This window comes from Triticum urartu, chromosome 5, assembly GCF_003073215.2.
Source record: "Triticum urartu cultivar G1812 chromosome 5, Tu2.1, whole genome shotgun sequence".
In the NCBI taxonomy this organism is placed as follows: domain Eukaryota; kingdom Viridiplantae; phylum Streptophyta; class Magnoliopsida; order Poales; family Poaceae; genus Triticum; species Triticum urartu.
The window spans coordinates 408,441,916-408,466,514 of NC_053026.1; the positions used below are offsets into that span (position 1 = coordinate 408,441,916).

The 24,599-nt window shown below is 43.8% G+C and overlaps 3 protein-coding genes across 3 annotated transcripts; all 3 read left to right on the top strand.

Annotated features, from left to right (window-relative positions):
- Positions 1 to 688: 688 nt before the first annotated feature.
- On the top strand, positions 689 to 7,218 carry LOC125509349. Its single transcript, XM_048674309.1, has 10 exons — positions 689 to 2,008; positions 2,515 to 2,673; positions 2,765 to 3,118; positions 3,202 to 3,265; positions 4,216 to 4,433; positions 4,513 to 4,626; positions 4,755 to 4,860; positions 4,934 to 5,145; positions 5,550 to 5,653; positions 6,584 to 7,218. Exons 1-10 carry the CDS (start codon positions 740 to 742, stop codon positions 6,729 to 6,731), a joined length of 2,748 nt encoding a protein of 915 aa, XP_048530266.1. The 5' UTR covers positions 689 to 739; the 3' UTR covers positions 6,732 to 7,218.
- A 258-nt stretch (positions 7,219 to 7,476) lies between these two features.
- Positions 7,477 to 11,387, top strand: LOC125509351 (20 kDa chaperonin, chloroplastic-like). The gene is made up of 6 exons (XM_048674311.1): positions 7,477 to 7,634; positions 7,722 to 7,894; positions 8,830 to 9,009; positions 9,323 to 9,478; positions 10,185 to 10,262; positions 11,055 to 11,387. Exons 2-6 carry the CDS (start codon positions 7,727 to 7,729, stop codon positions 11,226 to 11,228), a joined length of 756 nt encoding a protein of 251 aa, XP_048530268.1. The 5' UTR covers positions 7,477 to 7,634; positions 7,722 to 7,726; the 3' UTR covers positions 11,229 to 11,387.
- A 214-nt stretch (positions 11,388 to 11,601) lies between these two features.
- On the top strand, positions 11,602 to 13,372 carry LOC125509350. Its single transcript, XM_048674310.1, has one exon. It carries the CDS (start codon positions 12,206 to 12,208, stop codon positions 13,220 to 13,222), a length of 1,017 nt encoding a protein of 338 aa, XP_048530267.1. The 5' UTR covers positions 11,602 to 12,205; the 3' UTR covers positions 13,223 to 13,372.
- The last annotated feature ends 11,227 nt before the right edge of the window (positions 13,373 to 24,599 follow it).

Genomic DNA, 24,599 nt, shown 5'->3' on the forward strand with positions numbered 1-24,599 from the left:
AGCGGACATCCAAGCCGCCCCCTCCTTTAATCATATCAGGATCTATCATATCAACACGACAACAACACCATTGCACATCATGGCAAAGCTTGCTATAAAGATACAAAACATATTGTTGCTTTTCAGATGCCTTGCTTTGCAATCTTCTCAGGGAAATCAATGTCTCGTCAAAGACACCCTTGACGTACTTCCTCTGCTTCATAATGTAGTGCATATAGACTTTCTCAAAAGTCAAACATTACAAACTTTGATCACGTTTATAGAAAAAAAGTACATTTAAAATACCAAATACATATCATTGGATACATCATCAGTTATGTTTCCATGTTGTGTATGTTTGGAATTGTATTATAAATAGTTTTCTCTGTAAAATCAGTCAAAGTTTGCTTGGTTTGATTTTTGAGAAATTTTATATGCACCACATTATGAAACGGAGGGAGTATCTAGCGTGCTTCCTTTCACGCTTCTACATGTAAAATGCTCCTAAATGTATAAAATCTCACAGGTTAAAAAAGAGAGAGAGAGAGAGAGAGAGGCCAAAATGGCATGGCTACACGCAAACACGCCTACCGAACGGCCCACGGAGGCCCCCAAAGCCTAGAAAGCGGAAGGCCCAGTCTCGCTCTCGCGTTTCCACACAGAAATAGGCGCGCCCTTTTCCATTTCATTTTCAAATAGCCGACGGCCAAAAATTCCACCTCCCACTCCCAGTTCCCCACCCAATTCCCCTCCTCACCAAATGGCGGCGAAGCCCAAGCCCCCCGCGAAGCCATGGCCGCCGGCGACCTCCACCTCCACTTCCCATACCAAGACCACGACCAGGCCCTTCATCGCCGCCGCAAGCTGCGAAGACGGCGACGACGACTTCCAGATCCCTCCTCCCGCCAGCCGCCCCCGCCCCTTGAAGCCCTCCTCCAATGGCGCCGTCTCGCGCCGCCTCCGTAAGAAGCTACAGCTGCCATCACCCTACTCCGGGAAGGAGAACCGTCCCGTTGCCAGCGGCACTGCTTCCGCCGAGAGTGTTGTTACAGTGGCTGCGGCGGCTGCCGAAACCCTAGCGGCCCGTTCGAGGGTCGGTACCGGCACGCGCCGCGTACCTGAGGGCAAAGAAGTGACGGCTGGAGGAATTTGCGGCATATCGAGATCCCATTCCGATGGCCCCAAGGTAGGCGCTACTGAGAATACAGGATTGGGCGGATACGACGGTTGCAACGGAAGTTCCAGTCGCTTCCCCAATTCGAGGGAATCCAGTGTTTTCGAGTCAGGCGAAACATGTGATTTGGGAAGTTGGCACTGTGAAGAGGCGGAAGGGGTCTCCAGGGCTTGTGGTGCGGTTCCTGAGGAGAGGGTGGTGGGGGGAATATCTGGTTCATGGCTCCATGGCTCTGTCTTTGATGAAGGGAATGTGGATATAGAAACTGAGATTGCATCTAGATCGGAGACCCAAAAGAAAGAGCGGACTGGATTTGAAGTTCATGACGGCAACTACCACTCATGTTCTACAGAATCAGAGCTTTTAGTGCCGGATTCAAAATATGGTTTTGGAGGTGAAGACTGCAAATACTTCCAAGAGCCTGGATTAGGAATCTCTAGCTTGGTTTCTGAAGAGAGAAAAGTTGCTGTGGAAGATGCTGCTACTCTCAGTCCTCAGACTAGGGAGAAGAAATCAAGCTCAGCTGCAGATTGTGTAGAGTATCAATCCTCGAATTCAGTTGAATCGGTGCTTCAGGAATCATGTAAGACCCAGCATTTTGAACATGGCGATTGTGATAATTTTGAGATTGGAACCCAGCTTAATGAGCTCATAAACCTGTGCATGGAGGATCAGGTGCACAGTCATCGTAACAGCAGGGCATCAACTATTGAAGGGAATAAATTGGATTCTGGGAGGTTTGAGTCAGTTTATAAAGTTCAGTGCCCATTATGTGGGTTAGATATTTCTGATCTGAGTGAGGAGCTCCAGCTAGCACATACTAACAATTGCCTCGACAAAGATGAACCTGCTAAGGTGATGCTTCAGTATCATATTACATATTATTAAACTGCTGTGCTAGTATAATGTTTATATTAATCATTCATGATAATTTATTGGGCTCTCAAAGGTAGTTTATTTCATTGGAACCTTAGGTACTGATGTGTTTCTTGAAATTATGTACCAGTGTTCAATATTGAACCTAAGCATGAGGTTGTTTAATATTTCCATTTACTGTGTATTAATCATAGTCACGTGGACTGTTGTTGTGTATGTGCATCATTATCTGCTTAGTTGAGTTGATAGATGAACACATGAACATATCTGGCCCATATTTTGTTGTGGATCGTGGGGCTGTTGGCAGCATGAGGCTTCTATTTCGTGTCATGTTAACTCAAGCACACACAGACTCAAGTGAGGGGAGGAGACTCTTGATTCGATATCTTTTGGTTAATGGTTTGATCATTGGCATTTCCAGTAGTTTTTGTATCAATTATTTCTCACCAACATGACATAAGATGTTTGAATTTCCTCTGTTCCAGGAATCTAATCCCAATCGTGAAAGAGGACCTTGCTATGGAGAAAATATTGAGAACAAGTGTGTTGTGGAATGGTTAAGGAACCTGGGGCTATCTAAATATGAGGAAATTTTTACCAAAGAAGAAGTTGACTGGGAGACCTTGCAGTGGCTCACAGAAGAGGTAGTCAACGTATACTGGTTGGTGTATAAAATTTGGCAGTCTTTCTAGTTATAGATAAAAGAATTAACATATTGGTGCCTATGGATTGCAGGATCTTCTAGGTATGGGAATCACTTCCCTTGGACCCAGAAAGAAAATTATCCATGCTCTCGGTGAATTAAGGAAGAAAAATGACAATGCTAATGACACAGAAGCAGATGTGTTAATTTCTGAAAATACTAAAAGGACTAAAGGTCCAATGGACGGGAATAAATTAATCACGGAATTCTTTCGGTGTTCCTCATCTGATCAGAAACAGAGAGAGCACAAAGTCAAGAAACCATCTAACTTAAATAACCAGAAAAATTCTAGTGCCAAGGTGGCTACTAGCAGAGGTCGTACTCGTAAAGCAAAGGTTAAAGATACACCTCTTTGGTGTTGCATCCCAGGAACACCTTTTCGAGTGGTATGATATTTCCAAGCACAAGTCATTTGGAGCATTTGTCCTTCATACACTAGTGGCTTCTGTAACTAAGTTTGTTGCTGCAGGATGCATTTCGCTACTTACGAGGAGATTGCTGCCACTGGTTTTTGACACACTTCCATCTAGACCGTAAGTCAAGGTTCTTTTTTGCGTGCCAGTGCCAACTAATAGAGTAATTACAAAAGATGATCGTCAAACTTCCTGAGTACATGTTTTTTCCCCTGTTTGAATGAAGGTTTCTCAAATCTCAATGAACAATTTTGTTATGTTTTCGTAGTGATCTAGTGGTTTTGGCCTAAGTTATCCAGAAAGAGATGTCTGCAAACTTTAATCAGTAAAAGAGCTTCCTGCTGAGCAATCAGTTTTACGGAACCCAAAAGTATATGAAGATACCTAACCCCTATGACTTTATGAACATCATGAGGCTTTTCTTTGGCAATCTAAGTGCTTTTCTAATGAAACAGGGCCAGGGTACCCTACTACTCATCCATTATGTTAATCACTTGGTGTGTGAGTCACTGGATTTGTATGGAATGTGGTAGGAGGATTACCTTTTTCTTTAATTCTTTTCTATATATTTGAATCTGCTGACTGCTGGCCCCTATTGCGTTATACATATTTAAAGCTTGTGCTGTAATGGTCATGGAGCTACAGCCGTGGCATCAGAGTAACTTTTGAACTTACCTAATCAGTATATACTGGTGCATAATTGTAATTTTTTTAATAATTTAACAACATGTGTGCTTAGCTTACTGCAGTTCCCTTTGTAAATTATAAATTGGAACAAACAAAATGGACTTGCCAACAACCTCATATGGACTAAAGGGATAGTGGTCTGTAGACAGTTTCTTGTTTAATCAAAGAACCATTTTATTTCTCTCACTTTCTGTTAAATTATCATCTGTAACGTTTGTCTAGACTACTAGTTGACCACCAGGCTTTGTCTATTTGCATGCCCATTGGTTGTTCACTCTCTCTAATTATACATTTTAGTCAATTGAGTGCTTCCCACCTTAGTGATGCTACGCACTTCTATTTGATGTTTTGATGCCTAAGCTTGATGTCTTTGTCTTCAACAGATTACCAAGGCTTGACTAAGAGCTTTTGTCATGGGAAGATATACTGTACCTCAATAACAGCAAACCTTGTACACCATAAGATTGGTGTCGCATGGGATAGAATGCATGTATTGCCACTGAACAAAAGGATTACTGTTGCCGGTGTTGATTTGACATGTTTTGATGCCAACCATTGCCCTGGATCAATAATCATCCTTTTTGAGCCTCCCAATGGTAAAGTAAGTATTGTTCTGATTCGCTTCTATCTTCTGTTGGCATGATTAGTCAATATCTTATTTTCCCTTGCTTGCATTTTAGGCTGTTCTACACACTGGAGACTTCCGATTTTCTTCGGAGATGGCCAACAATCCTGTTTTGCAGTCTTCTCACATCCACACTCTAATACTTGACACGACCTACTGTAATCCACGAGTACGTATTTTTCCCGACCAAAAGTGTTACCAAAAGTTCCCGCAAAAAAAGTGTTACCAAAGTTAGAGTTGATTTATTACGACCAATCTGCCATTAATTCTTCACACATACTAAATATTATTTTGCAGTATGACTTCCCAAGTCAAGAGATTGTAATACAGTTTGTCATTGAGGCCATACAAGCAGAAGCTTTCAATCCGAAAACACTGTTTTTGATTGGCAGCTACACAATTGGTAGTTTCATCTTCGTGCTCTTTAATATTCAAGTGCTCCTGTATCTCATGTCTTATATTGTAACTGGTCGCAGGAAAAGAAAGACTATTTACGGAGGTTGCCCGTTTGCTTCAAAAGAAAATATATGTTGGAGCTGCAAAGCTGCAAATACTGAAGCACTTGGAGCTTCCTAAGGAAATCATGCCCTGGTTGACAGCCAATGAAGCTGAAAGTCACATACATGTTGTCCCCATGTGGACTCTAGCAAGCTTCAAGCGGTTGAAACATTTATCGAGTCAATATGCTGTAAGGATGACTGTTCTATCCTACCAGCTGCATATTATTTAAGTTATTACATCTCAAAGCTATGACTCTCTCCGTCCCATAATATAAGACGTTTTTGCAAGCTAACATAGCTTGCAAAAATGTCTTATATTGTGGGACGGAGGGAGTATCATTCATCAGTATCAGGTCAACCTGGCAGCCATTACCAGCATTCTGTTTATCTAATACCAGGATTAATAAAAGGCTGTAGTTTTTTTATGCTTAGCTTCCTGTTGGATCAATTAGCCAAGCCTTAAATATCAACATTTCATAATTCATACCTGAAAGTTGCTATCCAGTGGGAAACCAGAATCTCAGTGCATTGTTATTCCCATGTTCCTTAGTGTCATCTATTATGATTTTCTGATGGCTACTTTGCTTTTTAGGACCGGTATGACCTCATTGTGGCATTCTGTCCTACTGGTTGGTCATTTGGTAAAGGGAGGAAAAAGACACCAGGCAGAAGATGGCAACAAGGGACAATCATCAGGTACTGTCCTGGAATTGCTTAACTGATACTCCCCCACGTTCAAAATTATTTCATGTTTTGGGCATCGGCAATTCAGCAATGTCTCCAACATGCAACTTTCGTAGTTTGTTATGAATATGCCAAATTTTTACTACTCCCTCCGTTCCTAAATATAAGTCTTTTTAGAGATAATATGGACAACATACGGAGCAAAATGAGTGAATCTACACTCTAAAATACATCTATATGTAGTCCATATTCAAATCTCTAAAAAGACTTATATTTAGGAACGGAGGGAGTATATATTATTAAACCATGGAAGCATGTTTCATGACTATAATCATGTATAGCTCAAATGTTTCATATTTCCGAGGGAGTAGTAGTCACACTGTAATTTCTGAGGGAGTATATATTATTAAACCATGGAAGCATGTTTCATGACTATAATCATGTAAAGCTCAAATGTTTCATATTTCCGAGGGAGTAGTAGTCACACTGTAATTTCCCTAAAGAAAATACTCCCTCCGTTCCAAATTACTCGTCGCAAAAATGGATGTATCTAGAACTAAAATACATCTAGATACATCTATTTCTGCGACGAGTAATTCGGAACGGAGGGAGTAGTAAAGAAACCATTTTAACACTATTGACACTTTCCAACAATGAGATTGTAGTACTGTAGTTTTCACCTTATTTCTTCTGACGAGTTTTCACCTTATTAACCTCACTTAATATTTGTTCAAAATGAAGAAACTGTTCTAAGAGCTGGAGTGAGCATTCTTTTGGGCAAAACTAAATGCAACGTTGTCTACGCATTAGAGAAAATGGAGATTTTTTTTGTTCGTTCAATGTTTCTGAAGTTATTTTCACAAAACCCCAAAACCCTGATGACCTGATTACTGTTTCTGGGTTGATTCTGAAGTTCTATCTGCTGTTTCTTCACCTCTACAGATACGAAGTACCGTACAGTGAGCACAGTAGCTTCACAGAACTCCGAGAATTTGTCCGGTTCATATCACCAGAGCATATAGTTCCCAGTGTAAACAATGATGGCCCTGAGAGTGCGGATGCTATGCTGGCCCAACTGTTAAATGACTAGTGAAATCTACCACTCCACGGTGACAGCGTGAACTACTAACTACCGTTAGTAGATCACCTCAATGAATGCCCAAAGATACAGAGTGAAGGTGAATCACTTTGTTTGCTGTGCTGATGCCCGTAGTTTCTGCTGCTGAGATCCTGACGCATGAACGTGCCAAATGCTCGATGGCAAATTCTCTGGCAAAGCAATTGCCCCACCGAAAGAAGTGCTACAACACATACTTGTGAACGGGTGAAAATGAAAAATGCATGGCTGAGTAGATCACAATCTTTTTTTTTACAGTTGTGGATGATTATGGGTAAAAAAATGTAAAATCACAGGACCGGGCTATGTGAGTGAATATTCACAAGTACTCCCAATATTGTGCATCAGTTTCTTCTGTAAACTAGGTTCATTTGTGTACAATCTTTGGGCATCACCAGACGAAAGGGCTATGTAGTGATTATATCTCATTTAATTCGGGAATCCCTTTGTTTGTTTGATAGTTGACTTATGTGCGATCATTCAGTTTGCAATCAAGTCTCGCTTAAGTATACAATTTTCCCGAGTTTGTTTTAGGTAATCCAATTTTTTAAAGATGGTCCAGGGTTTGGTTAAGCGTCTGCATTCCATCCGTAACATTTTTCTCCCTTTCATAATGGGCTAGGCAGCGAGAAGCCACCCATTCGCAGACAAAGCTGGGCCGGCCCGAAGCGATTCCCAGCCCGAATCCTGCCCGGCGGCCATCTTCTAGAACCATCCGGCATCCTCCTCCTTTCCGTCCTAAACCCGAGAGTAACAAAATCCTTATCCCAAGCTTAGCATCCCCGGTCTCCTCGGTTTCTCCTCCTCCCCGAACCCTCGCTCCATCACTCTCTCCCTCTCCCACTCCGGCGCGCGCTCAGCTGAATCTCGCCGCAGGTACGCGCCTCTCCGTGCCCCGGAAGCTCAGCTTGTTCGGTCTCCTGTAGTTCACGGCGTGATTTTGTGTGCTATTGGTCTCGGCAGGAGCAATGGCGTCGGTGCATCTGTGCGGCCCGAAGGTGGCGTCGGCGGCGATGGCGAAGCCGGCGCTGGCGGACGGGCTCCGCATCCCCACTTCTTCGTCGGCGCGTCCCGTGCCGACGGGGCGCAGGCTCCGGGGCCTCGTCGTCAGGGCCGCCACGGTCGTGTCGCCCAAGGTAACAATCAAATGACTGGGCCACAAATTGTCAGATACTACCGTCTATTCACACAATTTGTGCTAGCTCTATGGCTGCACCTTGCACGTAGCCATTATTTCATAGAAGGAAACTGGATAGGGTGTAGGAGAGGAAACTGCAATCCAAACACTTGCTCATATCCAGTTTAGAATGGTTAATGGTGCTTTAGGGTACTGCAAGGTGGAGCCTTAGGTCTGAGAGAGCGAAGATTAGTTACTCGTTAAGAATTGCTTGTCAGAAGACCTTCTGTAATCCTATTACAAAACACAGATCCACAGCCTAAATTGTTTTTCAACACAAACTGGAGTGCATAATTGAATAGGTTTTCCCTTCATATGTTGTTTCTGTTGTACATATGTAAATTTCTGCCCTTCTTGTCTTTATGTATATATTTTTCGAACCCAGCTACTCCGCTGTCTTGATGAATATAAAGACCATTACCATAAATAGCATGAAAAATATGAGATAATTCTGGTTTCCGACCATTTCTGATGCAAATCCTTCAATGTAGTTACTGCAGATCCATGAAAGTTCCAAATGGGACTTTCAGGACTCAAAACATAAAATTGATGTAATCCCCAAACCTGCTAGTAGGCGTTCAAAATCAGCACCACACTTTTGTGAGTCAATACGTGTGGAACCCAGGTGGCAAGGAACAAATCTTTGCCTAACTTGTGGTGTGGCATGGCTGCGCACCAACCAAGTATGTTCATGTGCAAAGCTACAGCTTTCTGCAGTTTACTAAACACACCATATCACCCACATTATATTGTAGTTGTTCAGGCGAAGCAGGTCGTTGCTCACTACAAGTTAGTTGTGATACCGTTTAAACTTCTGAGAACTTAATGTGCAATCCCTGGCCTTTTCGTTGTTACCTAAGCTCTACTGTTTATAAGCTGGTGAATTTTTTGCAGTATACTTCTGTGAAACCATTGGGAGATAGGGTACTAGTGAAGACCAAGACTACTGAGGATAAAACTGCTGGAGGGATATTGCTTCCAACAACAGCTCAGTCAAGACCACAAGCAGGGGAGGTTGTTGCAGTTGGAGAGGGGAGAAGCTTAGGCAGCAACATCGTCGAGATCAGTGTTCCGGTATGTACCCTATTTGGTTGACTAAGATTATCTAGTGTTTGGTGATAGGACCTATACCTGTTTAGCAGAGCATGTAAATAAAATAAACTGAAAGATAAATCACCTAAATGTGTTGTTACTGAAGTGCCATCTATGGGCAAGAAATAATAATACAACTTAACTGCATGTATTTGATCTTTTTTCACGTCAAAATCACTCTATGTTCTTGAAGACTACTCGCATGACCTCTTTGTGGCCACAGTTTATGTTATTATCCTATTCAACCTAATATTTTACTGCGATGAGAGGAAGTAACAATATTATCTGGTTACAGGTTGGTGCCAAAGTTATTTACTCTAAATACGCTGGCACCGAGCTGGAATTCAATGATACCACCCACCTCATTATGAAAGAAGATGACATCATTGGTATTCTTGACACTGATGACGTGAAAGATCTGAAGCCACTGAGTGACCGTATTCTCATTAAGGTCTGTTTCAACACATTATTTTGACACTCTTTACTGAGTGGTTACTGTATTCCTCTTGTGAACAGAATGTGTATTCAGATCCTTTCTTGGTTCCGTACTACAACTGCACACTCAATTTGCATAGGCTATGTTATTGGCAAATAATATTCATGGATTATGCATCACGTTTAGAATATCGCACTATGGTATAGCACCTATTCAACAGAAAAAATAGAGGATAATTTTACCCACTAATGATAGGGCAATAATAACTCATTAACAACCGAACAAAAAGTGCTCTTTCAAACAAAAAAGAAGCAACATAGAGCAAGAAAAATACTCTTTATGTTATTTGCTCTGCTCTGTTTTGCTCATGAGCCTTGGCAACCTCATTTAATTGAAATAAAAAAAGCTTGTTTGTATAACTCCTCAATTTTGTTCTTTCCTGCTCTTTCTTTCTGCCCGACTGCCTTTAGTTCAGATCCACTATGGTTCTATTCCAGGCTCACCATGCTCAGTATCTGTGCGACTATTTGCATCGTGATTGTCAATGTGAAGTTTTTTTTTTTTTGCTTCAAGCATTCAGATTAGACAACAGCGGAGCTAGATTCTCTATAGCCAAGGAAAAACCTTAATTCAGATTGCCAGGATCTATTTCTTTCTTGTCTGAGTACAGTTTGTAATATGGACACGAGCACTGAAGTTTTATATTCTCCTTTGGCATTAGGTTGCAGAGTCTGAAGAGGAAACTGCTGGCGGTTTGCTATTGACACAGGCGTCGAAAGAGAAGCCTTCCGTTGGAACAGTGAGCACTTCTGTTTGTTATGCATTTGCCGCAATTAATCAGATGACCTATGATCATAACTGCTTATAGCCTCAAACTAGAAACACATCAACTATGAAATAGTTGCATGATTGCACCCCTTCACATAATTATCGTTCTGTGAGGTGTTGTTTCTATGTGATTTGTATACTTGTTATGTTAATAGTATATGTGCTCTTAGCTATAAGGAAAGGAGGAACACCAGATCTGTGTTGAAGAAGTGTGATTAGTCAGTGACCAAGACTTGTTTTGCCCTGCCCATATATTTTTGCTCATTTTGTGGTGACCTGTTTTTCTCCTGTTGCTTTTGTGGCTTTCCAGTTTCCTGTGGTATCTGTGAGATACTCCCTTTGTCCCTAAATAAGTGTCTCAACTTTGTACTAACTTCACACTTATTTTGGGACGGAGGGAGTACCACTTTAGGTACATCACTAGTAGTAAAACTGAAACAACTATGGAGATGCCTAGATGCCTAAGAAGTAGTACTCATATTGCTGGTTGACTAGGTTTGATAGATAGACTAACCTTCAACTGTGGTGCCAATCCTAAATTTATTTTTACTATCATATGAAACATGAGCAATCAGGCATACCATACTCAGTCATTTAATCTTTTTTTGGGTTCCCTACACCCACTTTATACATGACTGGTTGGAGCAACCCTCCTGTCCTGGGTAGCTATCCATGTTGATATAGTCATATAATCTTGAGTTCTTGACGCTTAGACTTGTTCGCATGAGTTACAGAGCTGTGACCACTTCTCTGGCTGAAACAGGTGGTCGCCGTTGGCCCCGGGCCATTGGGCGATGATGGCAGCAGGACACCATTGTCAATCACTCCTGGAAGCAGCGTGCTGTACTCCAAGTATGCAGGAAGCGAGTTCAAGGGTTCGGAAGGCGAGTACATTGTTCTCAGGTCATCTGACGTGATAGCGGTGCTGTCATCATAAGCTTGCCCTGCCCTACGTGAACTAGGAATTTTGATATTTAGTCCAAAACCTTGTTTGGTTATTGCTCTTTGCTTGTGATTGGTGAACTGTGAATTGCTTCTTCGCTCTATCGTGGAAATGCTGCTTGATAGTTTTAATAAGATGACGGCTTAGACTTCAGAAGTGGCTGTGCTCTGCTTCTAAGCGTCTTGGTTTGGTGGGCGTCTAAACGTTGACAGATCGGCAGGGTCAGCGTTTCTCACGAAGATTGGCCGACTGAAAATAACCCGCGCATGTGAAGAACGCTTGGTAGCTGTAGTAAAAAAGCATGCTGACATTGCACTTGGCTCGGTTGGTGAACCACTATGCTGGATAATACTACTCGTCTGCCAGAGTTGGTGTATCGGTACAGAAGATTTGTCTCTAGGAGGATGTAGTCATACAAAAATGCTATTTGTGCGTTGTTACCTGACCAGCTCTTTCTTGTCAGCGAGACAGAGACTGGCAAATCGTTAATGCGGCATCTGAAAGACAATGTCCAACTGGAACTGATGCCACCCGGAGAGCGAAAGGCAGATCTTAACAAGGACACAAATCTCCCCAGTCAATTCCGGCGACCTAGCTTTTCCGAGCCTGCGGTTCGTGAAGGAAAAATCAGAGCCCTGTCACGACTTTCGCACTGTCTCTGGGACGTGAGAAGCTGGCCGGGTCGACGCCGCCGTCCCCAGCCACCTGGTCAACCAAAGCCACGGCTGCGTCCTCATCGGCCGCACCCGCGCGCGACCGAATCAAAACACAAAACACTCCCAAGACCCCGTGCCGCTTTCCGCAAAGCACGAGATCCTCTGGACTGGGGTCGTCCGACACGGTCACATTCGCACCTCCCAACTTAATCACGCCGCGGCGACGCGCGCGTATATAGCCCGCTCCGCCCGGCGCGCACCCTCCGGCACGGCACGGCACGCACAGGATCGTCTCTGTCTGTCTCCACGGGACCGATGGCGAGCCACGACGCGCTCTGGGCCAAGCTCTGCGAGCTGGAGCTGCAGCTCGCGGCGTACAAGCTGCTGCACGCCGCGCGGCGCGGGGAGGAGGACGACGCGGGCGCGGACGGCGCGCGGGAGCCCGCGGGGGCCGGCGCCTGCCGCCGCGGCAGGCAGTACGACGCCTACATGCGCCGGCGCGACGCCAGGCGCGTGTCCGTCGCCGCGGCGCACAGGAGCCACCACCAGCAGCAGCAGCAGAGGCCGAGCGGCGTCACGCGCGCCGGCGGCAGGCCGAGCCCGCTCACCGTCAAGTGCGCCGCTCGGGACACGCCGCAGGTGAGGAGGACGGTGCCGTCGGGAGTGTCCATCCCGGCCACCCCGAGGAAGGAGCACGGCGCGCTGCCACTGCCCAGGAGCAGGACGGTGAGCAGCGGCGCGCCGGAAGCGAGGCCGCAGTCGCACAGAAGGCGGAACAGCGTCGGCGGGGACTTGTTGGGCGACTGCGCCACGCCGAGGCCGTTCCTCAGGCGCGGCAGCGGGACGGGCGGCGCGATCGGGAACCTGCGGTCGCCGAGGGTGCACGACCTCCCCAGCGGCAGCCCGAGCCCGAGGCGGCCGCCGCAGGACCAGTTCGTCCCAAAGGTGGCGGCCGGGCGCCACCTCCGGTCCGTGTCGGAGCTGCCGCTCCACGCGACGGTGGAGTCACCAAGGTGGGCGGAGACGCCGCGGCCGGCCCAGTCACGGGCGAGGAAGCAGTGGGGCAGCCTGGAGAGCCCGCCGCCGGTGATCTTCTCGGCTCCGGCGGCCAACCCGCACATGGACCTGGCCAAGGGGCTCCGGAAGCTGCTGAGCTTCGTGAGGAAGGGCAAGAGCAGCGAGCACCAGCGTGCCGGCGGTGGACGTGAATCCGGCGACGGGAAGCCCGTGAAGGGGTGGACAGCTTGCTCCGTCCTTGATGGCCCGTTCGAACGTGCGAGCCTGGAGGGGCACCGGTTCCCCATGACACGGGCAGTCGGCACCTCCGGATGAGGCGCGTGGGCTGGCATTGCCATGGCACGCGGCGCCTAATAAAGAGAAACCGTGATGCCATTAGATGCCCTCTGCGTTCCTCGTGGGGTTGCTTCGTCGACCGCCATGCTTTTGTAGCTTTGTATTGTGCTCCATGAATGAACTTGTAGATATCCGCTTGTGTGGTCCGCTTGTTTGAGAGATGTGGCGCGAGAGAAACGCGGATTTAAGGCCCTGTTTGATTTCAATAAGTCACCTCACTTATAAGTCAGGTGATTTAAAATCAGTGACTTATAAGTTTTAAGTTAGGGTGAAGTAACTTATGACTTATAAGTTGGGTCCGTTTGGCAAAATAAGTCACTTTTTACACTTTTCGACTTATAAGTTAGTGACTTATTTGGAACCAAACAGAGCCTAAATCACAAATTTCTCGCCAATGCAGCGAGTCATCAATCATGTTAAAGCCCGATGAGGGTTTCTAGTTGAAGATGGATCGCAAAATCTGGATGTAGCGTTTGTGACAGGTCGTCCACAGGTTTGGAGCAAGTTCTTTTTTCCTCCCTTTCGCTTTTCACGTGCTCCCGCTGTTTCTGTTTACTCTGCATGTTAGTTTTGAACCAAATCAAACTTTCTATAGTTTAATTTACTCTAAAGAGTGAAGTATACCATCAAACTATTTCGAAGGTGTCAAATAGATCCTCAAACTATGAAAAGTGTCATGTAGGTCCTTGAAAATCTTTAAAGTGTAATAAGTGTGTATATATGTGACACCTCTGAAATAGTTCGATGACCTACGTGACACCTTTGAAATAGTTTGAGGACCTGGGTGACGATTTTTATAGTACGAGGACACCTCTGAAATAGTTCGAGAACCTATGATGCACTTTACTCTTTAAATTTTTTTATAGAAAATAATATGAACTTTCACAGCAACAAATATATATGATGTGGAAATATATTCAGCGATGACTCTAATTGTATTGATGTGATATCGTGGATGTTAATAATTTTTTGTATAAATTTGGTCAAAGTTTGCAAAGGTTTACTAAGATGAAGCTAATATGCAGAGCAGTACAATGGTTTCTGGAGTTGTTGTTTTCTTTTGTCTAAAAATGAATTACTTGCATTTCCCCCCTTCAAATATAGAGTTTATCATGAATGCAAAATTTCTGCTACCGAGCTCAAATGCATCCCTGGGAACAATACAAAACTCTGATTTCTTTTTTTTGTGCCAGCAAACATTTTTCAATGTTCTGCCTACGTGCAAAATTCTATTGAGAAATAACATTCCTATTATTGCTCTGGGATAAAAAAATGATGCTCCAATAAGACTATTTTTGAAACATTTTGGAGCGCCAATTTTGTTGTCACTTCGGGTACCTCTGCGAATGTTTATTGTAAAGAAAAAAAATTTAGAATTTTTGAATTGTGTATCTATTTTTCCAATATTACTGTTCATAGAGGGATCATTTGAGATTGGGATTAGAAAGACACTTAATATGTCTTAGAGAAACATACATTCAAAGTTCGTGAATCCTGTGCGCGATGCACACAAAGATATTTATAAGGCCTCCTTTGGTTCATAGGATAGGAATACCATAGATGACATGTATCTCAGACCCTATAGGGAAAGTGATGTCAATTGATTGATATGATATGATTTTGTTTCCCATTAGGTCTAGGCTAATGTTTGAAATACGAAGGATTGGCTCCTATGCTGTATAAGAATACAAATATATTCCTACAAACCAAATGTCTCCAGACGAATTTTTCCTAAGTTCACAGTAACATACATTCAATATGTCTCAAAAAAGTATAACAAGCAAAAGAGCACAAAGCTCGAAACAATCAGACACTAAGAAGAAACAATGACTCAATCACATATCCAATCACTGAATATCCATCAAGCCCGGTTGAAGATACCCCGTGCAACATCTTCAGTCGGTCGCACCCAAAGTCCGTGTACCCACTATTGTCAATGAAGTAGGGTAGATCATGTAGGAATGAAGCTGGTGACCTTGTAGATAACCTACATGAAGTTTTGATTTGTGAAAGACAAAATCATTAGGACAATTCGATGATGCCCAATGTAAAGCACAAACGCCGACACATACTTGTGTCCTAAAGCGACGAGTGAACTCCCCTCAACCAGCCATCATATTCTCTATGCTAGTTGAGGTGGTAGATTAAAAGCTACACGCACCATTTGCCACACCAATGTTGCAAAAGGGTACACTTGAAACAACTAAGGAATAATTCCCTCGTGATAATAACCGCAACATTTTTTTCATGTAGTCAATGTTTGACCAGTTATCTGTCGTCAAAATTATATCTTTGTGTAAGAACCACATAAATACCTTTTTTATGGTTCAAGAAAACCATAGTCAAGATATACCCTATAGGGAAATTAAGAATTTTTTTCAACAAGCTTAATCTAATTAAGTAACATGATGGGTGCATTAGCAGAGCAAATACGAAAGCATCAACTAGAGGGGGAGGGGAGGGGGGGAGGGTGAATAGGAGGCTACAACATTTTATCTTAACATGCAAATTTTAGGTTCAGTGCGATAAAATAGTTCTCTAGATAAGGAATCTACGGTGAAAACAACCTATATAGCAAGCAAGCTAATTAATCTTTTAATTCACTAAGCTCCATAGGGTGGAAGCTCTCTCGATCCACTGAGGTCTCCAATTCGAGATTTGGTCTACGATTTTGACTTGGTCAATGCATAGTGCTTTGTGGAGTGATCTACTGATGGGTGGGCCCATTGCCAAGTGGTTGTATGGTGAAGCAACATGAATCGATTCAGGTCAATGATTTTGAGAGCACACCACAATTCCAATTTCAAACGGTTCCAATCCCATATTCCAGTATCAACCAATAGCCTATACCATGTCAATGCCTTTATCCCAAAGATAAATGGAACACTTTCTTCTTAACTCCATCCCCGGATAAACCCGCAAGCTTAAACAATTCCACAAATTCCATATATATAGATCAAGTGCATACCAGGATGTATTGTTTCATCTCATGCATAAGGATTAGCTAGCAGTTTATCTAACATACCCGAGGGAATATCATAATAAATATTTTCAGTACGTTCAGTAGGTTGAGAGGCAACTCTTATTGCTTCCGGTCGAGGTGAAGATACCCGAACAAGCTCCTCAAAGATTACTTTCCATCGTGACAAGTATTAGTAAATTTCAGCAAGCGATAAAAATGTTCCCTTACCAATTTCTACTTACTAAAGGTGCTTCACTCCCCAGCAGCGGCCCCAGAAAAGAGTCTTGATGACCCACAAGTATAGGATACCAATCATAGTCCTTTCAATAAGTAAGAGTGTCGAACCCAACGAGGAGCAGAAGAAAATGATAAGCGGTTTTCAGTAAGGTATTCTCTGCAAGTACTGAAAGTAGTGGTAACAGATAGTTTTGTAGCAAGATAATTCATAACAAGTACAAGTAAAAATAGTAACGAAGTGAAACAAGGTGACCCAATCCTTTTTATAGCAAAGGACAAGCCAGAATGTTCTCTTATATAAAGCAAAGCATTCTTGAGGACACGTGGAAATTGCTGTCTAGTCACGTGGAAATTGCCGTCTAGTCATGTTCATCATGTTTAGTTGATTCGTTTTCGCTACTTTGATAATTTGATATGTGGATGGACCAATGCTAGTGTGATGTTCTTACTTGAACAAGCAACCCTCTTATGATTACCCTCTCGCAATCATCCGCAACTACAAAAGAAGAATTAAGATAAATGTAACCATAGCATGAAACATGTGGATCCAAATCAGTCCTTTACGAAATGACGCATAAACATGAAACATGTGTAACCATAGCATGAAACATGAAACTAGGATTTAAATTTCTATCACTCTCGCAACCCATCATCTACTTATTACTCCCCAACGCCTTTCCTCACTACAAAAAAATACACTTCCGTGATGATACGTGTTTGTCACAGTAGGTCGCGTTTTTTGTCATGCATGTACATCCGTGACAATTTTATGACAGAATCAAGATAGTCATACCTGTGCTGTCGTAGAAGTGTTCCATGACATTACCAAAATTATCATCACGGAAGTGTCCACTTCCATGACGATAAATCGCGCATCACAGAAGTGCTTTCGTCAAGGGTGACCGACACGTGGCATCCACCGTAACGGAACGCCGTTAAGCTATCGGGTCGGATTTTGGATCCGATAACCCGTTAAAAGCCCTGACCAATGGGAAATTTCCACGTGTAAAATTCTGATTGGCCGAAGGGAACACCTGTCAGCTCGTTAGTGGGCCAGATGTCGCCTGTCCATTGGAGGAGACCTGCCTATGATACGTCGACACGTGGCTGGGCCCAACAGAGGCCCATATAGGTTAAAAAGGCCGGCCCAGTCAAAGGCCCGTAGAACTTAATCAGGTACTAGTGGGCCAGCCCAATAACAGCCTGCTTAATAAAGGCCCATTTACGGCCCAAAGCCACATCTGGCCCATTAATTGTTCGCCTAATATTTGGGCCCATTTACGGCCCGAAGCCAGATCTGGCCCATTAATTGTTCACCCAATATTTGGGCCCATTTGCGGCCTGAAGCCAGATCTGGCCCGTTAATTGTTCACCGAATATTTGGGCCCAACTACAGCCCAGTGACTTTCGGCCTATTAGAGGCCTGATGTAGACATGGGCCCATTTCAGCCCGGTGTGACTTTCGGCCTGGGAATGGCCCGTGCTGCCCATGGGCCATATATGGTCCGACGGGACATCAGGCCCACTAACGGCCCGTGCTAAAGGTGGCAACAGTTAAGCCCAATGTGACTTTGGGCCTGTTAAAGGCCTGTCACGTAATTCGGCCCGTTGATGCCTATGCTAAGCTTTCGGCCTCTTAAAGGCCCATGATATCAGTGGGCCAACTAAGCCCCGAGATATGTTTCGGCCTGGTAACGACTCGTGAGCTAACTGGGCCCAAAACGGCCCGGTCTACATTTCGGCCTACTGAAGGCCCGTCGACGACTAGTGAAAATTGAGGCCCAACATGCATTTTGGCCTGCTAAAGGCCCGTGGTTTCATCTCGGCCGTAACAGGCCAGTACAGTATTCAGCCTGTTAATGGCCCGACGCTACCTAGGCCAAACTAAGCGCTAGGTCGACAAAAGGCCCAACTAAAATATAGGCCGGTGTAAGTTTGGGCCTGGCGCAATGTGTGAAGGCCCCAATCATTTGGGCCCAAGAAAGACGCAGGCCGGCCCAATTGTGGCCCGCTAAAAACTTGGCCCGTCAGAGTCGAATATTTCGGTCCGGTCGACTACATCTGATTTTTTTTTTCAGATAGCGAATGATGGCAGTAACTAGTAGGAATTAAGAACAAACCTACTCTATACAATAAAGAAATTACGGCATAGTAACTAAGAATAAACCTACACTATACAATAAAGGATTTAAGGTTATTACATCCACTGGGCATCGAAGTTCGCCACCAGTGATCATAAAGCGCAACGAAGAAGCAGATTACAAAAACTGGGCACCATTGAAGCGTAACAAAATAATACTGAACCGAGACCACTTCCAAGACAGTTCAAGAAAGGTTAGCCTTGCGGAGGAACTGCTGCGCAAGCTGCTAAGCAAGGCTGTGAGACCGGCCTAGCATGTCGGTCATAGCTTCCAGGTGTAGCTGTTTAGCGATGAGGTTCTCATTGGTGTTCTCCACAATCTTTCTTAGAGATAGGACTTCCAAGTCGAAGTTGAGTTGCAGAATGCCTTTCTGCTAGAACTTGGGACTGAAGAAGTCGAACTGATTCAGACAACGAATTCTGTGAGCTTGTCTGACTGTTAGTCTCAAGTAACTTGAACGCTGCATCAAGATAAGACTTTGGGGTTGTCTCGCTATCTTGAAGATGTTTTGCCTTCTTTGCTGCAACATATATGTTGGGTTTGTCTCACAGCCTTCAGCAGACTTGTGCATGCCATCAGGCATATCACCCTAAAACAAAGCAAAGAGATGACAGGTTTTACACGTGTATAAACAAAGATGATAACTATTCTGTCAATTCTATCCAATTTCAAATTAGAAAATAAAGAGTAAGTTCAAAATATCAATAGCATAATTTGGCATTGTTCATAATGCGGGGAGCTTCACCACACTACTGGATTACCATGTCAACATAACAAGAATAGATGAAGGGCAAAGAAAATCATTGTATCTATTTTGGATAATGTGCATGGCATGTTGTTCATATCATCAGCCACATCAGTAAGATAAAACAGGAGATGACAAGGTGCAAACGTGGGTTGCTTCACCACACACTGGATTATAGATCCACAAAAACAAGCATACATATAGGGAGTATTAAGTAATGTGCATGGTATGAATAAGGAATTTGGTTTTACAAGTAAAACTTAGAACTTACGGTTCTTATGAACATGCATTTTGGTAGAAACATCAAACTAAACAACAGTAAACAATAGGGAGTATGAGCAAATTAAACAGCTGTTGAGGATAAAGGCTTTAGAAGGAATGAATTACATTAACAGTTAACACCGGCTTTATAATGCCCTCCTCCATGTCAAGGGAAGGATAACTCAAGAATTTCAGCACAGAATCTTCTTCATAAGCATTGCCTGTACTCTACATTTTGTAGAGAGTAATTATAGATATGATAATACTGGAAGGGATAGAGGATAATGAAGATAAGATGCAGATTGATGCTACATAATCAACTACCAATCCCTGGAAGTACAAGCATTACAGGAAAAAATGTACTGACAAGAGCAATGGGCTACACTTCTGCACTGGCATTGTCTGTGTATTCTACTTGTTGGTAAGATTAAATATAGATCTGATCTTTTTTAGTAAATGGTGGGCAAGGGAGATAAGATGCAGAATGCTACAAAATGAACCAATCCCTCTTCCCATAATACAAGAGTGTTTTGAACACTGGTGTACTGTACAAAACGTTCTTATATTATGGGACGGAGGGAGTAGCTGTTAGTGTAAGTACAGTGATAGACCACGTTCAGTCCTTACAAGAGGACTGCAGAGCTAAACCTCTTCAAAAGCATTGGGTTGATTCTAAATTTATGTAAGAGTCCATACGGATCTTATAATGTCCACCAAATGGACGATTACGAGGCTAACATGTGCACTGATGCTACATAATCAAACAACTATGAAAGTAAGTATGGTCATACAGGGCAAGAGGTACTCACAAGAGCAATGCAATGTGCAGTATAGTTGCGAGATTCTGTGGTCCCTTGAGAACGAATGTTCTTCTGCTAACAGTTTTCATACAAGTGAGACATTAAGGAAAATGCAGAAATGTAGTTCAAATTGTGATGTGATATCATAGACAGTACCTTACGCTGTAGCCGAGACCAATGTGTAACAAGATTATTCCAGTCACCGTCGGATAAATGTAGCACCGGAGACTTTACAGAAATTTCATTCAGAGGCTTGCCATCGAAGTGCGCTTGCCTCAGGTAGGAACGATACTTCATCAACGAGTGCTTGAAAAGCGCAACCAACCCTTGCTCGTCATCACAATCCAGTTTGCTCCTCGCCTATTTAAAAGAATGAAATCTTGTGTCTTCTGTCAGCAGAAACATATGCAGTAATGACCATGAATAACATTAGTACATTACTTACGCGTAAGTTGCGGAGGAAGACTGGAAATTGTTCTGTGTCTGCGGTATAATCTTTCCATGAAGGAAAGATGCGCACAAAGTTCCTGACAACAACATAAGCTTCGTCTTCTAAACTAGGAAGAAATGGAACAGGGGTCCTATTTGCTGCAATTGGGGCTCTCTCTGGTTCGAAAAGGGATTTGGCAACTGGATTTGGTGTACTCTTTGCTGGAATGGGGGTTTTGCGTTGTACAGCTGGTGCTATGTCAACTGGCATAATCATACTGTTTGCTGCAGTTGGGGTCTGCTGAGTTGGGGCATCAGAAATGACCAGTGTAGTAGGGCTAGAGTCTGCTAGAGTTGGGGTATTTTGTGGGTCAGGTGATATTGCAACTACACGTAATGGGCTATTTGATTTATCAGGTGCCACTACCTTTTCCAAATACTTTGCTTGTGCTCCTCCACGATCAGCAATCACCCTCTTCCTTTTGAACGTCTGATACACAAGAACAATATTTGAATGGATAAATATGGTATGATGACAGATGGAATATGTACTGAAAATGGATAGGCAGGGCGTATTCACATACACGATGTGTAAACTAAGCTAATGGCAGTTCAAAAAAGTAGAAGCAATGCAAAGCATCAGTTGCAAGATGTGTGCGAGCAATGTAACCTTGGAAAGTTAGAGCAAGTACCTTGATGGGTGAATAAGATAGGGCATCTTCCTCTGACTCCTCCACTAGGGAGCTACATTGACTTAGGTCTCCCTCTAGCTCAGAATCACTGTTAGGATCATATTCTGAGCATGAATCTGTAGGTGGAGAGCGTTTGCATTCCATTGCATCCAGACTTGATTTCAGTCCCTTAATGCCAAGTTTGACAGCCATGGCATTGTTCTGCTTTATTCTTCTCATGCGCACAAGCTCATAATCATTATGATGCTGTTCAGAATCTGAAATTCATGAAAACATAATAAGTAGTCAGATTATCTATGGAATGCATTGCAGATTCAACTCGGAGAGTGTCTCCCTATAAACCCCTGCACATGCAAAGTTCACCTCCCCAACCGTGCTGACCAGACCACACACAGGAATACAAACCCCTTATGTCTCTATAACAAGCAGACACACATTTCAAAACTGAAGTAGGAACATTAGAATCATATGAAATTCATATTTGAACAAATAAACTAAGCAATTATGAGTGGCGTAATGTTTAGCTTCAAGGGTGGAGTGTTGGTAGTGCAACACAAAGCAAGTAGGCAGATTGTATTCCATGTAAAAGATCGAAACCTATGTAAAAGATGGAAATGACACTTTCTTTCTATACAATGCAGTGTTCGTTACCCACACATGATGGAAGAGATCACATAGAGAAATACTATTCACTCATGTCTACGGTTCCAGCAATTAGAAACAGGGTGGTCCACCCTAAAAGAATATTGACAACAAATATGACAAGGCAAGCATAGATGTAGTGAATCAATCATTTACTTGTGAGCTTACTAGGACAAGTATGCAGAATTGTAACTGCAGTAAGAGACCATCCAAAATCTGAATGAAGAAGTTTGTCTAGCACATATTGTTTGCAACTAATCGACGTGAATAATTGGATATTATATCGAATGAGTAAGAAAGACAAGTAAAATTGTCAACAAACTTGGCTTGCAGTAGTAATCTGGGTCAATGTCACTACGACCAACAATCCAAAATGACTAGTTTCTGTTCCGAGGGCCGGAATTTTGAAAACCCTGTGAACTTTAGAGGTACTAAAGATTACCGAAATACATCTGAACCATTAAGTGTAGGTAGCACTGAGCACACAACAAACCCTAATGATAGTCCTGCCTAATGAGTAATGAATCAATTAGAAAATGGGTGATGAGGAGTGGCTGCTGAGTGTTGAGGACGTATCTCAGGATAAATCGGGTTGGCTTGGTGGGTGCTACACGCCTGAGCCCTGAACAGACTGTGAAGGTAGGCACGGCGGCGCGCCCGGGCAGCGGTGATGCTGTTGGGCGAGCGGCTCCTGGCCTCCTGTTAGTCCGGCATCTCCTCCTAGAGTCATGCCGTCCGGGGGACGGCAAGTCGCCGGTGAGGCAAGCGGCTGGGGGCGAGTAGAGATCGGAAGCGCGCAGCAGAACAGAGGGGAATCAGGGCCTGGGACGACCCAAAATCCCAAGGTGGGCCGGCCCACCGTGGGCACCCTGTAGAGATACACACCCAAGCGGCGAACATGCATTTTCGAAACTAATTTAGGAACATTTAGCTGACCAATTAAACAACTCTGTTTTAATAATATCAGATTCGTATTTGAACAACTAAGCTTGTTTAGCTTGATGGGTGGAGCAGTGTTATTATGACACGAAGCACGTATTCTGATCGTATAGTGATCATAAAAGGGGGAAACTCTAAGCATATTTTTTTAGCAAAAGAGGGTTTCCCCTCTGATTTCTATTAAAGAAACCACCACGGAACCAACATGATCAATTAAACCCTAAGCATGATCAATTAAATCGTATTATGGCTGTGCCATGGCAGATTTGAAGCTGCAAACCGGAGAAATGATATTTAGCATCCATTGTTTGCTTTGAACCAAGAACTAAATTCTATGAGCTGAAAAGAAAGTAGAGTAACCAAGTTAAGATCTATTTTCTGGTTGAGATCAAAAAGTTGAGGAGGTATGAAGTACCACCTCTCTTGCGGCGCCTTGTAGGCATCGGGGGTGCGATGGCTGTCGGTGGCGTTGAAGCAGATCTGCGATGGTAGACGGGTGCATCGGGGGATAAGTCCCATTGCGGTGGAAGAGAAGGTCGTGTGAGCGGCCCCGGCAAAGAGGACGACGGCGCCGATGAAGCGAGAGGACGCGATGCAAGGCTATTGGTCCGTCGCCGTGGATGAGAAACGTCCATCTCTAGCAGTGGACGACGCGGTCTTGGTAGGCGCTCCAGCATGGTGGATGACGGTGGCGATGGATGTGGTGGAGGACGACGACGATGGATGGGGTGGCGGACGGAGGCTGTTGTGGGGATGGGGTGTTCTAGCGCGGATGGTGTATGAATGGGAAAATGGAGGGAGAGGTACGGGGAACCATGTTTTTGGGATGCGCCTATCTGAAATATGGGAAAGTTATGAACTTAGCCCCCGTTTAAAATTTGGACGTCTTGTCGGTTGGAGATAGGACGGTAATCTCGCATCTCGCCAATATTTGCCCAGAGCGATTTCGGGCGAGGAGAGGGTGGTTGGCGCCCATGGTGTATGAACGGGGCTGACAGGTAGGGCGGTTGTGTCACGTCTGAGTGAAGTTACAAACCTGCCCCTATTGAAAATATTTGCCTACATCGATTTCGGCCGAGTCGAGTTTGTTTTTCCGCCCACCGTGTATGAATGGGGAATGGAGGGAGAAACAAAGGTCTTTCGGACGAGTTTGAATCAAATGAGTTTTGCCACCCATGTTTGACGCCCACCGTGTCGGAATGGGCTCAGAGGCGGTCGTGTCACGTCTAATTGAAGTTAGTAACCTACCCCTATTTAGAGCAGTGGAAATCGGGCCGATGGATTGTCTGTGTAATGGGTAGACAGTAATTTCCATCTCCCAAACACTTGGCTTCGGGCAGCTGACATGGGAGTGGACATTTTGCTGCTTCTTTCGAATTTTGGGACAATAAGCATCCATGTTTAACCTAGCAACTAAATTCGAATCCATTTTGTATTCCTATATGAATCTTTATAAATCATTCTATGTGTTTTTATATATCTTCAAAAGGACGACAAAGATGTATTCC

Bases quoted from the DNA above. Each gene is read 5' to 3' on its own strand.
- LOC125509349 (XM_048674309.1), top strand. From the start codon at position 740: ATGGCGGCGAAGCCCAAGCCCCCCGCGAAGCCATGGCCGCCGGCGACC. The intron at 4,434-4,512 runs GTAAGTATTGTT...CTTGCATTTTAG, and splicing joins TTGAGCCTCCCAATGGTAAA to GCTGTTCTACACACTGGAGA. The intron at 5,146-5,549 runs GTAAGGATGACT...TTTGCTTTTTAG, and splicing joins ATTTATCGAGTCAATATGCT to GACCGGTATGACCTCATTGT.
- LOC125509351 (XM_048674311.1), top strand. From the start codon at position 7,727: ATGGCGTCGGTGCATCTGTGCGGCCCGAAGGTGGCGTCGGCGGCGATG. The intron at 7,895-8,829 runs GTAACAATCAAA...AATTTTTTGCAG, and splicing joins CCACGGTCGTGTCGCCCAAG to TATACTTCTGTGAAACCATT. The intron at 9,010-9,322 runs GTATGTACCCTA...ATCTGGTTACAG, and splicing joins TCGTCGAGATCAGTGTTCCG to GTTGGTGCCAAAGTTATTTA.
- LOC125509350 (XM_048674310.1), top strand. From the start codon at position 12,206: ATGGCGAGCCACGACGCGCTCTGGGCCAAGCTCTGCGAGCTGGAGCTG.